The 17,766-nt window shown below is 39.9% G+C and overlaps 2 protein-coding genes across 7 annotated transcripts in view; one reads left to right on the top strand and one right to left on the bottom strand.

The window, feature by feature from the left end:
- The window catches only part of ZZZ3 (zinc finger ZZ-type containing 3), a 118,178-nt gene extending 116,085 nt beyond the window's left edge, over positions 1–2,093 (top strand). For all 5 annotated transcript variants that reach the window (XM_065910717.1, XM_065910747.1, XM_065910732.1 and 2 more), the window contains 2 exons: positions 437–537; positions 802–2,093. In XM_065910717.1, coding sequence (XP_065766789.1) covers positions 437–537; positions 802–946 — 246 coding nt within the window. In that variant the 3' untranslated portion in view covers positions 947–2,093. The remainder of the gene's footprint in view (positions 1–436; positions 538–801) is intronic.
- Positions 2,094–6,420: 4,327 nt separating this feature from the next.
- The window catches only part of AK5 (adenylate kinase 5), a 258,098-nt gene continuing 246,752 nt past the window's right edge, over positions 6,421–17,766 (bottom strand). For both annotated transcript variants that reach the window (XM_065910763.1, XM_065910756.1), the window contains exon 14: positions 6,421–7,986. In XM_065910763.1, coding sequence (XP_065766835.1) covers positions 7,918–7,986 — 69 coding nt within the window. In that variant the 3' untranslated portion in view covers positions 6,421–7,917. The remainder of the gene's footprint in view (positions 7,987–17,766) is intronic.

The raw sequence follows: 17,766 nt of genomic DNA on the forward strand, positions 1-17,766 counted from the left end.
TTGCCAGTGTGTCGGCCACTCTAGTTAGCCTGATGATAAGAGAAACTAGAAATGACATTTACTTTGATTTCTAAGTTCCACAGAACACACCTTGGCTTCCACAATGTCACAACTTGAGAAAGAGCTAAATCTGCCTTTTCTTCTTGGTGGGCATTGGTTATTAGGAGCCTTCTTGGCTTTGGAAAGTAACTGAGAAAGACAAAAGTTCAGAGCAGATTTTGTGTTCACTTGGATTTATGTTAGTTATGGTAACCTGTTTTAAATAGTTCTGTAGCATATTTGGATAGTTTAACTATGGTATTACTTCAGTGCTTCTCAATTACAGTCATTGTATACTGGTCTGAGGTACCTTTCAAGTAAATAACTACTAATAATAAAATGCCCAGGTTTGCAGATGATTTTAGCTTAATATTTTTTCTCTCTGAATCTTTATTAGTGTGATAACTGTGGCATAGAACCTATCCAGGGTGTTCGGTGGCATTGCCAGGATTGTCCTCCGGAAATGTCTTTGGATTTCTGTGATTCTTGTTCAGACTGGTAAGTGTTTCCTTCTGCGTAGGTCTTACATTTTGACAAGAGCTTCTCAGCTACTAGTGAGTTTGATTTCTTAAACTACTTAGAAAACCACCACATTTAATGCACTAAACTTTGCTGTTACCATACCACATCTCAAGTAACTTTCCATTAGAGATTTTGGTTAATGGATTTAAACAGTAAGAGCCATGAGAAAATTTGAGAATATCTCCAGCAAAATGCAAGCAGTGCCATGTAATGATGTGTTTGTGTGTGTTTTCATTGCAGCCTTCATGAAACAGACATTCACAAGGAAGATCACCAACTAGAACCTGTTTATCGGTCAGAGACGTTCTTAGACAGAGACTACTGTGTGTCCCAGGGCACCAGTTATAATTACCTTGACCCAAACTACTTTCCAGCAAACAGATGACATGGAAGAGAACATCATACACTAGTCCTCTTCAACACATAGCAATGGTATCATTGTGAATTATGTGCACAGTTTGGAAAGATTCTCTGCTTTCCCTGAAATGACACTCACAGCATGACAGCTTCCTGAGTGTTCTCGTCAAGTCCAGCTCTGCACCGTTGTGGCTCTAGATCACTGTTCAGCAGCTGAACATTCCTGGTGAGCGAAGGGTTTCCCTGGTGAAATTCTCACCACCACCTGAAAGCCTTTTAGGTGGTGATCGTAAATGGGGGAAATGGAAACGAGAGCACATATTAAAGAGAGTAAATTCCAAAGGTTTCAAAGACTTGGTCATAAATATGCTAATGAGAAGACAAAGTATTTATATTAAAACAGTTTAGTAGCTTTCAGTTTTGTGAAAATAGTTTCCAGCACAGAAACTGACTTCTTTAGACAAAGTTTTAACCAATGATGGTGTTTGCATCTAGGATATATACACTTTAAAAGAACTCACTGTCCCAGTGGTGGCCCCGATGGCCTTTAGTAAATTGGAGCTGCTTAACCACATTGATGTCTAATTTCTTTTAACCAGAATGAACTGTCCTGATTACCAACAGTGAAGCACTACAGGAGGCAGCTGTGGCATTGCTTCCTTAACCAGCTCATGGTGTGTGAATGTTATAAAGTTGTCACTCAGATATATTTTTTAAATGTAACGTTATATAAGATGATCATGTGATGTGTACAAACTATGGTGAGAAGTGCCAGTGGTAGTAACTGTGTAAAGTCTCTAATTCACAATATTAATTTCTTTAAAATACACAGCCTTCTGCCTCTGTATTTGGAGTTGTCAGTGCAACTCATTGAAGAAAACTGCCTAATATAAAAATCATATATATGATAATAATTTCCCTCTTTTGTAGTCTGCACAAGATCCATAAAAGATTGTATTTTTATTACTATTTAAACAAGTGATTAAATTTAGTCTGTGCAGTGAGCAAGAGTTCACATGCATTCTTTTATACTGCTGGATTTTGTTGTGCATCATTTAAAACATTTTGTATGTTTCTTCTTATCTGTGTATACAGTATGTTCTTGAATAATGTTCATTTGTCAGGAGAACTGTGAGAAATAAACTATGTGGATACTGTCTGTTTATATTATAGAATGCTTGTTGTGACTTCCTTTGGTTAGATTTTGGATTTTTTTTTTTTTTAATGAGTGTTAAAAGAAAAAAATTTTTAAGGGTTTTTTTTTTTCCTTTACCTATCCTTTAAGAAGAATATGGACTATATGATGGAAAAGAGTAAACTTGAGAAACTCTGTAAAAGATGGTAATGTATTCACTCAATGTGTTTGCTGAAACACTAAAGGTTTAAAAAAAGAATGCATACCATGGTTAAAGAAAAAAGGCAATAATTAATGTCCAGATGTGAAAACTAAACTTAATGTTGAAAATTCTTACTCATTCTTTTTGAGTCTCCCCATGTGTTAAATAAGTAGTTTTTGAAAATCAGTGTAATTCTCTGGGAATTATTATTGACTAATGGAAAATGTAAATATTCTAAGATTAAGTATACTGACACAGTTTTTAGTCTCCGGTTTTTTCCAGTTTTAAATCAAGGGGACATTATTTACCAGTCCTGTTCAATACATTGTAGTGTGCTGAAATTATACCCTGAAATTTTTTAATTGAGAAAAGTAATATAATTTTAACTATAGAAATATGAGAATTTTAAAAGTAATATATTGATTAAAGTATACTGATGATTTTGGTAAAATATATCACATCAGAAGAAAGGGAAATTGACTTGAGCTAAACTTTATGCCCTGAAATTATTAGTTGGGAGAAGAAGAGAGAGATCAGCAGTTTGGGCATTTGGCTCTAAAACTGCAAGTGAATATTCCAGAAGCTCTACCTTCAACTTGTAGTAAGATAGTAGGTAGCACTGAAGGTAACTTCTGTAACCTCTATGTTTGTATAGGAATAATACCAGTCAATTTTGAAGAACCATTCAGAGCCATTCAAATATCCCATAAACTATGATGTATGCTTTGCAAGAGTGATAGCAATTGTTATTATAAACAGGATAGAATAAATCCACTTAAAATTTTTTTTAAGGGCAAAAGATTTTTGAAAATTTTGAGTGACAAAGAGGTTTCTTTTCTGCCTAAGCAAAGATGTGTTTATTTTGCATTTCTCAGCTCCAAGCAAATAGTCCTCATGACTTTAAAAGGGCAATAGTTAGTGGTAATGTGTATTGTTGTATTAATTTGAAGACTTTAGGAATGGGCAGCGTTGTCATTTGCAAGTAGGCCTTCCATCTCCTACATGGAAGCATTGGCGTTGAGGCAAACATAGTCCTACTTGTTAAAGCATCACTTATTCAGTAGTATTCAATAGGTCTGTTGTATTTTCTGAAATATTATACTCAAGTTATTTGCTAAGAACTGAAGGAACTTTTGTTGTTGTTCAGTCGCCCAGTCGTGTCCGACTCTTTGTGACTCCATGGAGTGCAGCATGCCAGACTTCCCTGTCCCTCACCATCTCCTGGAGTTTGCCCAAGGTCATGTTCATTGCATCGATGATGCTGTCCAGCCATCTCATCCTCTGATAACCTCTTCTCCTTCTGCCCTCAGTCTTTCCCAGCATTAGGGACTTTTCCAGTGTGTTATCTGTTCGCATCAGATGATCAGGATACTGGAGCTTTGGCTTCAGCATCAGTCCTTCCAGTGAATATTCAGGGTTGATCTCCTTTAAGAACTTTTAAGGACACCTAAACCACTGCTTTCAGGTTTAGGCAGTGGGAATTTTGTTCGGTGTGATAACGCGCTAAGAATAATAGCAAACACTGATAGAGTGCTTGCTATGTGCCAAGCAAACGTATAGTAACAGATTTAATTCTTATAATTTTATGAGGCAGGTTCATTTATTATCCTGTTTTCATATCAGGAAATCCAGCCAGAGAGGTTAAGTAACTTGCCCAAGGTCAATATGGTTAGTAACATGGTGATGCTTAGATTTTAACCCAGACAGATTGCTCCCAGGTCAGCGTCTGCCTCACTACCCTATTTCCTGCACAAGAACATTCCCTTTGTCAGGGGTCGCCGAGGTATTGGAGGTGAAGGTGCGCAGGAGTTGCTTTTCTGTCTTATTCTGGTGTGCTGTGCACCCTAGAATATAAATCTGAGGAAACATCCAGGTTTATAGCTCAGAATAGAGAAGCACATCTGTGGATGAGGAAAAAGCACCCAGCCTGCCCTGTGATGAATTAAGGAAACAAACATAATTTACATTTTCTAATTTCACAGCACACATGTGGTCATGAGGCTTTAGGCAAAGCTGGGACTAAAGGCTTGGGTCTCCTGCCTCAGGTACAGTTTGTTTTCCCTGCATGTTTGGTACCTCTCAGCATAATAGTATGTCATGTCCATTTTTCTCTCCTTTTCTTGTTTGTTTAAATTGCAGGACACAACAATTTACTGGGGTATAAAGAACATTTTTTTATGAAATGAAAAAAACAGTATATGACATGTAGTAAGGATAAATACTTTGCAAAAATTCTATGTTATAAACATAAGAGTGGCATGCTATATAAATTACTATATTGCTTACTGTGGGTAACAAAATTTGAAGGCTGTTATTCTAGGTACATTGAATGGACTTGAACGTCTCCAGATAACAAGTAGGTTTTTCCACAAGATGATGCAGGTATTGTTCTATGTAGGTTCTAAAAGTTAGTTTTTATTTCATATCTTGATGAACAATGTGCTTCTATTTATATATGATCCTGAGGTGGCCTGGGGGGAACCTTTTCCCTTAAAGTTCAAGTAGCTGATTAAATGGATTTTTGAGCATGGTGTCACATTTAGCTCCATTAAGACAGAGACCGTCTGTGTCTACCTTTATACCTACGGTCTGGCTCTTAGTAGATTCTCAATAAATATTTATTGGTAATAGGACCAATGTTTTGGTTACATTTTTTTCTCTAGAAAGTTAGAGAAACCACCTATGCCTGAGTGTCTGCGAGTGTGTCTGTGGGATCCTTAGAAGGTTTGCCTCAGGAGATCTTTGCAGGGCTCTGGGAGGACTAAAGGATTATTACATCCTGTCTTATCTAGAGGATGTGGTTCAGATCTAGGTTCAGCCACCTAGGTGGCTGAGATTTTGGTCCTCTCTGGGACCCCATTTTCTGCCATGTTTTTAGAGTGATGTAATAGAAACTAGAATGGAAATTCTGGGTCCTAGTTTCAGTTGTTTAAACGAGTCACTCAATAAATGTTGACAAAGAACTACCTTTTACTGAGCACTAGGAACTAGTAAATGATTTACATGTATTATTGACCTCTTTAATCCTCACAGCACCTCTATGAGGCTGCTTATGGTTGTGACCTCCACTGTACATATGAGAAAACCAAGGTTCAGAGGATTTAAGTGTTAGCCCTCCATACTGATGGCTATGTGTAGAACTGAGGATATGGAGCCTTGCCTTTCTGAAGCTTATATTCTAATGCCGAAGATCTGCAGTGAACAAGTAAATAAAAAATACTATATAATTTTAGGCAGAGATAAATGCTGTGAAGAAAAATAATGCTTGAAAAAAAAAGATAGAATTATTAGGACCAGTCTGTCATTTAGAAGGAGTACTCAGAGAACACCTCAGCAAGAAAATCAGTTTGAACAGAGACCTAAGTGGGGTGAGGGATTTAGCCTTGTGGATAATCTGGAGGAAGAGGCAGAAGGATAGCAAAGCCAGGGGTCCTGATCCAGTAGAGAGCTTAGCTTGTTCAGGCAACAGAGGGCTAGTGTCATTTGAACCAGATGAGCAAGAGGAGAGTGGTAGCTGTTGGGGTGAGCAAGGCTACAAGACCAGATCAAGTGAGGCTCTGAGTGCAGGTCATTGTAAAGGAGTCTGTGTTTTGATATTTTATACATACAGACAAGGTCTTCTTCCAGGGGCAGAGACTTCTAAGGTCCTTTCCTACTGTACAATCTTAGTGATGTCATGTCAAGCCATTCAAATCAGTAGACTGTTTTGGCAGTTTTGTAGGAGACTTGATTTGTACCTCTAGATACTCTTTGGGGCAAAGCCATTTACCCCTGCTAATTTTTTTTTTCTTAAGAGGGTAGCCAACTGCAGTCATCAGAGCCATGGCTGAGCTTGTCTGCTGCCCTGCTGTCTGTCAAAGCTGTGGTGGGCATGGACTGTTTACCAACATGTGGTATGTGTTTAAAGAATGTTAATCTCGACAAAGAGTCATTTTGTGTTTTCTGGCACAACTGATAATTTTCATCCTGTAACTCTCTCTCTAATTTGCTCAAATACTCCTTGTGTTCCCCTGTAGAGAGTGTTACAACTTGGGGGTAGTAATAAAGTATTTGACAACTGTGTGAGCTGTAGGAACATGCCCCTTTTTGTTAATAGAGACGTAATTGTAACCAAAGAAATTTAATTTCTTTTTTAGCAAACACTGACATTTCTGTTTAAGAATGACTGCTAGAGTGAAAGGAAATATGAAAATTACCATGTATCATGAATACACTGAGAGTGCTCTCTGTAATAGCTCCAAACTGATCTATGGCCAAAATTAAAACCATATGAGCATATCATAAATCTCAACTACTACTGTGTTTGCCTTTGAAATTCTGTTTGGAATAAGGCTTCAAATGCTTTCCAGAATGATGTGAGTTACAAATAAATAGAAAAAGAGTTATCCTGTGTTCCATTTATTTTATTTGTACATATCCATTTCAAGAAAAAAAAAAAGATTTTAAAAATACAATTCTGTCCCAGAAATGAATCCTTCAATCCTGCACAACCATTGAAGGAAAAAAAAAAAAAAATCATGCAAACTGAAACTGTGGTCTTTTGTAGTGACTAAATGCAATTATTCCAGTAGAATATATAAGAAACTCTGACTTGGCAGCTGGTAGCACAAAAGAGAACCCAAACTTCACTGGTTTGATTTGAGGAAACACAATTTTACATATGGATATAAGGTTTGCAAACCTCTGTAAAGGGCCTTTATGGAACAAATACAGCATTAAACTCTGTTAAAACATCGTGTACTGACATGCCCCTTCCTCCCACGTCAGTTTTGTTATTACATTTCTTATTTGCTTGGTAACTACACAGGTGGCATAAGTTGACGTTAGTCCAGTAAATGCAATAACAAATCACCTCATGCTTTGAAATTCTGTGTGGTCATTGGTATTAATGTATAATTCCCCAGATGCACCAACTATTTTATAGAAGAGCCTAAGTTAGACAGTTTATCCAATTTGTTCTTTTAGTCAATGTGACAGTATTCCAAGTAGCCATGACAGTATTCCAAGTCACAGTTTTACAGAAATGAATAGAGAAATGTTATCGGTGACTAGTCTAGATTTTGCTATTTTCGAAAAAGCTATACACTTTCAAATTTTAAAAAGCTCTTATAACATTTTAGAAATTTAATCAAATTTCTTAGGAACAGTTGGTGTTCACTTGCTAACCCAATCTCTATGGTTCTGAGCTGGATGAGACTTTGAGGAAACAGCTTGCAGCGGGAGATGCCCCAGCTTGCCCCCCACATTAAGGGCCTTAGGTAACAACAAATCTTGAAGAGAGGAAGGAAGATGTGATGGGGTGTTAAGGACACTAACTCCTCCCTCTCTGAGGCGAGTAGAATCAAATGATTAGTTCTGAAGGCACACCTGACAGACGGGCACTGCAATGCTGTTCACATACTGATTTAGCTCGGAGGTGACAGAAAAGAGTGCGTGCTGTGAGTGCAGACTGCTGTCTGACTGAGGAAGAAAAGGCTGGGTAATACCAAATACACCATGCATGATTTCCACACACCTCTCAGGTCAAGCTGGGAAGCAAACAGCAATGTCAGGATTTCGAGGCGGGGGACACACAGGTTTAAATTGAAACATACTGTGTTAAGCGATGAACCTTTTAATATTTTTCTCTGTTCCACTCTCAACATACATGCGTTTTTTGCCTTCAGAAAATAGAGTCAATAGCTGTGCAGAGTTGAAGAAAAACTTCTTCTGGTGTGCCCTCTGCATTTATCTATGTTTAAAAGGAAGAAAGAGAAAGTTAGTTTTAAGAAATGTTTATAAATAAGACCATTTTTAGTAATATAAGTTGCAGTGCAAAAGTTTAAAACAGGACTCCAAAACCATGGAGAAAAGAGTAGTTTTTTTAAAAACTAGATGCCTAATTAACAAAATGAGATACCACTACACACCTATTATTAGAATGGGCAAAGTCTAAAACATCATCAAATGCTGGTGAGGGTGGGGAGGCACAAGAATGACGGGAATGCAAAATGTACAGCCACTTGGGAAAACCATTTGTCTATTTCTTACAAATTAAGCATTCTTAGCATATGATCCAACAGTTTGTGCTCCTTGGTACTTATGCAAACAAGTCCACACAAAAACCTGCACGCAGGGTTACAGGAGCTTTACTCGTGATTGCAAAAAATTGGAAGCAACAGAGATGAGCTTAGTTAGGTGAGTGGATAAATAAACTGTAGTGCATCCAAACAATGGGATATTATTTAAAGCCCCAAAGAAATGGTCTCTCAAACCATGAAAAGACATGGAGGAAATGTAAATGCATGTTACTAAATGAAAAAAGCCAATCTCAAAATGCTACATACAATATAACTGGAAAAATGACAAAACTATGGAGACATGGTAAAAATATTGAGAGTTGGGGGGAGAGAGGAATGAGTCAGTGGAACACATGACTACTATGGTAGTGCAACTATTCTGTGTGATAATGTGATGATGGACCCACACTGCTATACCTTTGTTGAAACCCATAGAACATGCCACACCAAGAGTGAACCCTGGGACTCCCATAGTGGTCCAGTGGCTGAAGACTGTGCTGTCAATGCACGGGCCCAGCTTTTATCCCTGGTCAGAAAACTATATCCCGCATGCCACACCTAACAGTTAGCATGCTGCAACGAAGATTTTGCATGCTGCAACTAAGACCCAGTGCAGCCAAAGAAAAGTGAGCCCATAATATAAATTCTGATGAGTGGTAATGATGTGTTGATATAGCTTCATCAGTTATAATGTATGTGCTATTCCTGTGTGGGATGTTTTGGGGGGGGCGGGGGGCTGTTTTTCTGATTGTGCCTTGTGGCTTGCAGGATCTGTTCCCTGACTAAGGATTCAACCTGGACCATGGCAGTGAAAACCTGGAATCCTAACTACTAGGACCTCCAGGGAACTCTGCGTAGGATGTTGATAGTGGGAGAGGTTGTGTGCGTCTTGGGCCAGGGAGCATATGAGAACTTTGCTCAGTGCCCAATTTTGTGGTGAACCTAAAACTGGCCTAACAACGGCAGCAAAGACTAGCCAGGAGCCTATTGAGGTAAACAAGTTACTGTTAAAGGTCATGGAAAGATTTGAGTTAGTTAAAATGAAGCTTGTGAGTGTTCTGGAGTGTTTGGGACAGGGTATGAATAGGGCAGAATTTGGGGGATAAGAGGGACGAGTGTGGAGAAAGCAAAAGCTGGGACCTCAACTTGCCGGGGTGCTAAATGCTAAGGGCAGAGTCCTCTTGGAGACTGTTCATACACTGGGACAAGGAGCCAGCCACAGAGGAAGCAGGGGGGAGCTGATTTTCTGGGCATGAAGGCACTACTATCCCTTCCTCTCAAAATTCCCTAAAATTGTGCCAACCGCTGAGATTTGTCCCACTGCACAGGTAATGTCCATAGAAAGTAGAAGCCTGGTGACTGGAATGAGACTCACAGAAGGGGTCGGGTAGTGAGCTTCTTCAGACTTCCTCTCCAGAGGTTCTCATTTAGTGAGTTTGGGCTGGCCTTCTAATCTGCATATTTAATAAGTTCTCCCAATGATCTTGATGTGGGTCATCTTGGGCCACACTTTGAGAAACACTAGAGGATTGGTTCAACTCCTGTCTACATTCTTTGTGCAAGCTACTTTCAAAGGAAGAGGGGAGGCTAGAATAGGTTGGGATGAGCTTGTATCTCCATAGACTTGCCTGTTTGGACATTTTATATAAATGGAATCATACAATACATAGTCTTCCGTGACTTTTCTTTCACTAAGCATGTTTTCAAGGTTCACCCACACTTTGTCCCCTGCCACTGCCTGTTGTCCTGCTGAGCAGTCCTCTAACCCACCTTTTCAAATACTGGGAGGAGGGAAGAGGAAAAGAGACTGAACCCACTTTCCTCACCTCCTCTCACCGAGGGTGGGTGAGAAGAGGTAAATCCATAGCACTAGGCTTATTATTTACATGATCTGTGACTATATCAGTGCAAGATGTATTGGGTCTCTGTTCCTCAGGAAGTTCCCTAAGTAGGAAGATTCCACAACCTTTCAGTACGTCCTTGTAAGTTTTCTGTCCTGGTTTCCAATCCTTTGTACCTGGCACAAACACTTCCCAAAGTTCACTCCATCTTCCCCAGAAGAAGCAGCTAATTAGACTATGGGTTGACCCCAAGTCACCTTCTACTTTATTTGCATGTAAGTATTCTCATTATAATTATCTAATCCAGGGACGCCTGTAGAGAGGTTTTCAGTTTGGTTACAGCCTCTGCTTCATTTGGACAAACCCTAACTAGTTATGGGTCCTCTCTTATCCCCACAAGGTGGTCGATATTTTGCAGTTTCCTCTTTATCTGTTCTCCATAATGTCTTGTTGAACTCTCTAGTTGCATTTAACTGACCTAACACATTCCCTATTTCTACTAACTTGTTCTGTAACATTTCCCTCTTCCAACCCATTCTTTTCTAACCAACACCACCCAGCACTTGTAACCTTACATGCTTTTCTAAATTTTTCATCCTTTCATAAACTCACGCTTATGTTTCCCACTTCTTGTCTCCTATCTAATACTCATCATGTTTCCTAACACTGATAAGTTATTAGTACAAAAAATTTCTTTTAAATGAACACTGATTACATCCTCTCTTTTTTCCTCCATTTTTTGTTGATTGATAACCTGCTAATTTGGTGTAATGCCAGTGTCAAATTCACATAATTTGGTTGACGGTTATCCAGAATTTATTCTAGACTCTGATGAAAACACATTTGTTCATTACAACAACACTTCTTTCTATTGTTAACCTTTCCCTGCTCATCCTCGTAATGAACTAATGGCTCTTTCAACATTTTGAAGTGGTTGCAATTCACCGTGATGTTCAACTTTTTACTTCTTGGCCAGATATAACCTACCACTATCCCAAATATCTACACAGCCAGCTCTTTGACAACAAGCCCATCACTCAGCATTTGTACCCTCAGAGCTTGACTCTAGAGAGGTAGGCAAAGGAAAGAGAAGTTGAATGAAAGAAAGTGTCCTCTCCAGTGACACTTTCCACCTCTCCACTGGATCCTCTCCAGTGATCTCACTCCTGGGCATATGTTTGGAGAACACTGTTATTTGAAAGAATACACGTACCATAGTGTTCATAGCACTATTTACAATAGTTATGACATGGAGGCAGCTTAAAGGTCCATTGACAGATGAGTGGATAAAGAACATGTGGTACATATATACAATGGAATATTATCTGGCCATTAAAAAGAATGAAATAATGGCATTTGCAGCAACATGGCTGAACCTAGAGACTGTCACACTAAGTGAAGTAAGTCAGAAAAAGACAAATACCATATGGTATTGCTTATTTGTGGAATCTAAAATAAGGACACAAATGAACTTATTTACTAAACAGAAATAGACCAATAGATATAGAAAACAAATTTATGGTAACCAAAGGAAAAAGGCATTGGGGAGGGATAAATTAGGAGTCTGAAATTAAAATATACATACTACTGGGTGACTCCCTGTGGTGTGTACTGTCTGCAATGCAGGAGATTCAGGTTCAATCCCTGGGTTGGGAAGATATTCTGGAGAAGGGAATGGCTACCCATTCCAGTATTCTTGCCTGGAGAATTCTAAGGACAGAGGAGCTGATGGGCTACAGTGCATGGGGTTGAAAAAGAGTCAGGCATGACTGAGCGACTAACACTTTTCCCTTTTCAGACTACCTTATGTAAAATAGATAACAAGGACCTATTGTATAGCATAGAGTGGTGGTAATGGTGATGCTACAGTCGCTAAGTTGTATCTGACTCTGGACTACAGCCTGCCAGGCTCCTTTGTTCATACTTGAGTGGGTTCCTTCTCCAGGGGACATTGCGGACCCAGGGATGGAACCCGCATCCCCTGTATTGCAGGCAGATATTCACCCCTGGGCCACCAGGGAAGCACAGGAACTGTAATCAATATCTTGCAGTAACCTATAATGGAAAAGAGTCTTAAGAAGTATGTGTATATGCATATGTATCATGGAATCACTTTGCTGACACCTGAAACTAACACATTGTAAATCGACTATATTTCAATAAAGGTTAAAGAAAAAGAAAAGGTACCCTCATTTTCCCACTCCTTTTTCCCTTTTTTTACATAAACAGGCTGTTGTAGGGCCAGAAATACACTGTTGGAGTCTATTTTCTGACCCGCAATCTGGACTTTATAGAATGGTATGGGATTCCCCTCTGTAAATGCTGGGCAACTTGGTTTCAGATACAACAGTGAATGAGCACAAGCATCTGAAGGGTGACACTTGATATTTTCCAATAGAGGGGGCCGGGGGGTGGAAAGCATTTCAGCAGGATCTTGTCAATCAGGCCAAGGCTGATGTCTGGGGGGAGCTGCGAGCTTGCCCGCAGGAGTGAGTCATGCCCTGGAGCTTTAACTGGACCATTTCCCACTTCTATTTCCATCCAAAACCTCCCTTCTTCATTTTGCTTTGTGGCTTAAATCCAGGGAGTTATTTATTTAATTAAAGAAAAGAAAGCTGCTCATTGCCATCCAGAGTCATGTGCTGTGGTGTGTGCCTCTGCGGAGCCCAAGGACGTGAGGAGATTTCAAGACAAAATCAAATAATCGGGCTTTCTAGATGGAGAAAGCAGCCTTTGACTCGGGTGAGTGGGAAATCTATGAAGCTAATCTGAGACCCTCATTAGGCCCCCAGAAGCAAGACTCTGAGAATAGAATTTTAGAGCCAATGAGGTGCACACACACACACGTGTGTGTATGTGTGTGTGTGTGTGTGTGTGCACACGCACATGTGGGCATGAGCATGTTGGGAAAAGAATGGGTTGGACATTTATGGAGCGAAAGAGAGCCCAAGTAACAAGAGTGGGACGAAAGCCTTCTGTCTACTCTCCAAATCTGTCCTTCAGTTCTTGAGCAATTACCTGGACATTTCCTGAATCTCATCTAATACCCACAAGGGGAGTATTTTAAGAGAACAACCAGTGGCTTTTATATTTTCATATGTAACTGTGGAATTCATAGGAAATGGAAAAGAACCAACCTCCTAAATGCTTTCTAAGCAACAGGAACTATTCTCGGTGCTCACAACTCCAGCAAATTTCAACTAGCTCACAAGGCGCTAGTGTTAAGTCCTTAGTGAACAGATGAGAATCCTGTGTAAACAGCACACTGACTGTTCAGTGTGAAGAGAGCTTCCTCAGCAATTGTGCAAACTCGAAAATATGGTATCCTCCCACTTACAGTCAGTTTTCAGCCTGTAATCAACGCTGATAATATCAATGTACAGCAACCCTCTTTCCCCATGAAGAGTGAAAGTAAACCTCAAGATCTTTCCCCAAAGGAGCTCCAGTTCTGAATCAGCTGAGTCAGAATGTATAAGGTTTTCATATCTTTAATTTAATTGAAAACCAGGTAAGTGGATTTGCCTGAAGAACTTACCCTTCTTGTTCTGAGCTTTGATATAAAGTCCTGCAGTTAAGTGACCAATATACAAAAGATTTTTAAAATAAGAAAATTAAAGGCCAGCGCACAGGAGCTATGATTAAATTTCTGAGGTTTCACATGACTTCTCAAAGGAAAAGTAGAGCAGCCAGAGATAACATTTCTGCTCAGCTGTCAGCGGAACAGATCATGAATTAGGAAAGTAGTTATATCACCCTAGGACTGGCACATTTTGTCTACTCTTTCTCTTTAGTTCTATGAATTTATGAACCATAAAATAGTCGACTGTTTTAAACACTGCCCAGATGGAGTATTTTTCCTGAATTTTCCCACACTATTCAAAACATTGCTTGAGTTTCATTTTTCATGTATTGGCGCCATGGGGCTCCCGGGACAAACCCAAGCTGCCACTGAGTGGTTTATGCTGATTGTGTGGGCCACCTTCTTCCTCCTCTCACCCCGTCCTCTGTTCAACCACAGGGATCCCTGTGGCCAGAGGAGAGGGGTGCTTAGAACTTGTGCATGTCTGTGGACAATCATTAGATGCGCTTTTCCAAAGTCAGGATCAAAAGGCTGCCCCTGGGGAGTTGTCCATTTCATTGATCTGGTCACGTCACACATTCCTTCTCACTCTCCAGGCCTTAGAAAGAAGGAGGACAATGTACACCTTTACTTTAGAGAGCTTTAAGAACGAACTTTAACAAAAATACAAGGATGATTCATAATCTGCCATTGATGACTGCTCTTCACAGGACTTCCCAGGGTAACAGCAGTCTGCCCATTTAAACTTGCTACTATCTTTCCTTCCTTTTCCTCCTCCCAATTTTGTCTGAAGTTTATTTGACTAGCAGATCTTTTCACAGAGGTGGAAAAAAAAACAAACTATCCTTTCTAAACAGATCTGATCAGCCATGTCCCTGCTTGAAATGAGTCAGTGGTTCCCTTCCTTACTTGCAGGGCTTAGTTCAAACTTCCTCAAAGAAGCTAGGACTACCCAGGATACAGTAGCTACCAGACACAGGTGGCTTCGGAACACTTGAAATGTGGTCAGTACACCAGAGGAATTAAGTTTTTGATGTTCTGTAACTAAAATTAACTTTAAAAACTAATACTTGACTCAGCTATTGGAAAATTAAAAATATATTTGAACAACTTGAGTATGTGAAATCTACCTTTTCAACTGTAAATTTTATGAAATACAAATACCATTCTAGTATTTCTGATGAAAATTTAGCACGTGAATTGAGATAGGCTTAAGTACCAGATTTTGAAGACAGAGATTAAAAAAAGAATGTAAAACCATTTCAATATTATTTTTTATATTGATTACATGTTAAAATGATAATATTTAGGCTATGTTAGGTTAAAGAAAATATAGTGCTAAATTAATATGACTTGTTTTTTGTTACTTTTTTCTTTTCTTGGTGAATGAGAATACTAGGAAATTGTAAATTACCTACTTGGCCCAGATCATATCTCTACTGGATAATTCCTTCTAGAAAATTTATTGCATAAAGGAGGAATGAAGCCTTCACCTTGCTTTTCAGTCAAGTCTGCCACCACTTTAATCCATCTGTGTGCACTTCGTCCTGTACTAGCATTACTGGGCTCTTTCTCATGTCAGCGCCTCGGTCCCCTCCCTTCCATCCGGCTCAAATTTCTACTCTCCCTGTAGACCCAGCTCAAATGTCATCTTCTTTCTGAAACTGTTATCTGCCTCTCCAGGCCCAAGTTCTGTGCCTCCAAATACTTGAAACATTTTGTAAATCCTATTACTACATTTACAGCCTTGCTGTGGGTGCAGAGTCTGACGCGTCTCTTTTCCTCTCGGAATACCCAGCAGTAAGCACCCAGCATTTGGACATTGGAGACGCCCCATGAATGTCTATGGGCTCTGGCAAGGACCTGGATGGAACAGCGCCAATTCTCTGCTGGTAGAATCCATGGCAGTGGCTCCTGGGAAGGTTCTCGAGAGCGGATTGGAGCCCAAAGAAAGGACTGCCCCGAGTTGGTTAAAACAAAGCCTGCCCATGATGAAAGCAACCAGAGAAAGACAATTAAGACTGTGTTCAGAAGAGAACAAAGGTCTGGCGTTCTCTTCCGCCTGCTGTTCTGGGGGAAGACAAGCCTGCAGTGAGCACAACTCTTTTCAACAGGACCACAGGGGTGCAGAGAACGCTGGGCCGAATCTAAAGCTCTTTGTGGGAATCTAGTGAAAGCCTGCTGATCAGAAGGGTGGCAGAGGTTAGAAAGAAGATTCTTTCAAGCAGAGTCATAAGTAATGTTTCTTAAATCTCTCAGAGACAGACGGGAGATTTATGCCTCATTTGCCAAGCAGGAGGACAGAACCTCAGGGTTCCTCTAAGTCACTCACTCTCTCCTTCATGCACCTTCCTTTCTCCAGGGCCAGCGGGCAGGAGAGAGGGCTGTCTCCAGGTCCAGGTTGCTAGGAGCACTCAGGCAAGGCAGGTCCAGACTGAATGTGAGCAAGCTGCAGACTGAGAACTGAGAAGGAAACCCAGCTGAGGTGGGGCCTTGACCAAAGAGGCCAGGCATCCAGGACCGGGGAAATCCCAAGGCTTTTCTGTGTTTCAGAGAATTCTCAGTGTAACAGAGAGAGAAAGGGAAATGAGTGGGAAATGAAATGTCTATTTTGAAGAAGGCTAGAATAGATACTTTTCCTAAAGAGACATACAGGTGGCCGACAGACACATGCAAACACGCTCAATGTCACAGATCATCAGGGAAATGCAAATCAAGGCCACAGAGAGATGTCACCTCACACCTGTCAGAATGGCTATTATCAAAAAGACGAAAAATAACATATTGATAAGGACGTAGAGCAAAAGAACCCCTGTGTACTGTTGATGGGAATATAAATTGCTACACACACTGTGGAAAATCATATGGATGTATGGATGTTTCTAAAAAAATTAAAAACAGAACTACCACATGATTCAGCAATTTCATTTCTGGATATTTACCCGAAGAAAACAAAAAACACTAATGGAAAAGCATATATGCACCACTGTTCACAATAATCAAGATATGGGAGCAACCTAAACTTTCATCAGCAGATGAAGAGATAAAGACGACGGGGTACATATACACAGTGGAAAACTACTCAGCCATAAAAAGAATGACAACATAGACTCATCTAGAGGATACTGTGCTAAGTGAAATAAGCCATGACAGAGACAAACAAAACAAAGTAAAAACAGACTCTCAGACAAAGAAAAGATGTGTGGCTGCCAGAAGGGCGGGGAAGGGGGGTTGGTGGGCTTGGGAGAAATCGGTGAAGGAGATTAAGAGGTCTCTGCTTAAAACAGCTCAGCAGCCTCTCATACTAGAAACAAAAGTCTAAATGAGTGTGTTTATTTACTGCATAGTTAGTAGTAACCAAACTACATGAGAAATAAACTGGTTGAATAAATTAGATAATATGTATAATATGGAATGTTAGTAACTATTAAAAGAAAACATTTCTGCAATATGTATTGACTTCCAGATGCTTCAGGATGTGTACAGGATGGAAGTATTTTCATGAAATCAGAACTTTCCACCATAGAAAAAGTATGTGTTGATTAATGTCAGAAAGAGGGAGAGGGAGAGGGGTGGCAAGGGGAGAGAGTTTACTTCTTGTTGGTAGATGTAGAGAAGTAAAGAAATAAACAGCAAAACATGATAAATACAAAGATGGTGAGAGAAATGGTGTTTGTAAGAGCACACAGCAGGGACAGTTAATGTATATTTTGAGCTTCCCTGGTGGCTCAGATGGTAAAGAACCTGCCTACAATGCAGGGGACCCGGGTTTGATCCCTAGGTTGGGAAGATCCGCTGGAGAAGGGAATGGCAACCCATTCCAGTATTCTCGCCTGGAGAATTCCATGGACAGAGGAGTCCATAGGGCCACAAAAAGTCCAACACAACTCAAGGACTAATATTTTCACTTTCATTGTTAGTTTAAACAGTATGCAGTATGTAAGAAGACACGGTTGCCATCAATAAGAGCAGGAAGTCATGAAATGAGAACAGGTTTACACTGGAATAGCAACAGCATCAGATGAAAAGAA

Source organism: Muntiacus reevesi, chromosome 1 (genome assembly GCF_963930625.1).
Source record: "Muntiacus reevesi chromosome 1, mMunRee1.1, whole genome shotgun sequence".
Taxonomy (NCBI): Eukaryota; Metazoa; Chordata; class Mammalia; order Artiodactyla; family Cervidae; genus Muntiacus; species Muntiacus reevesi.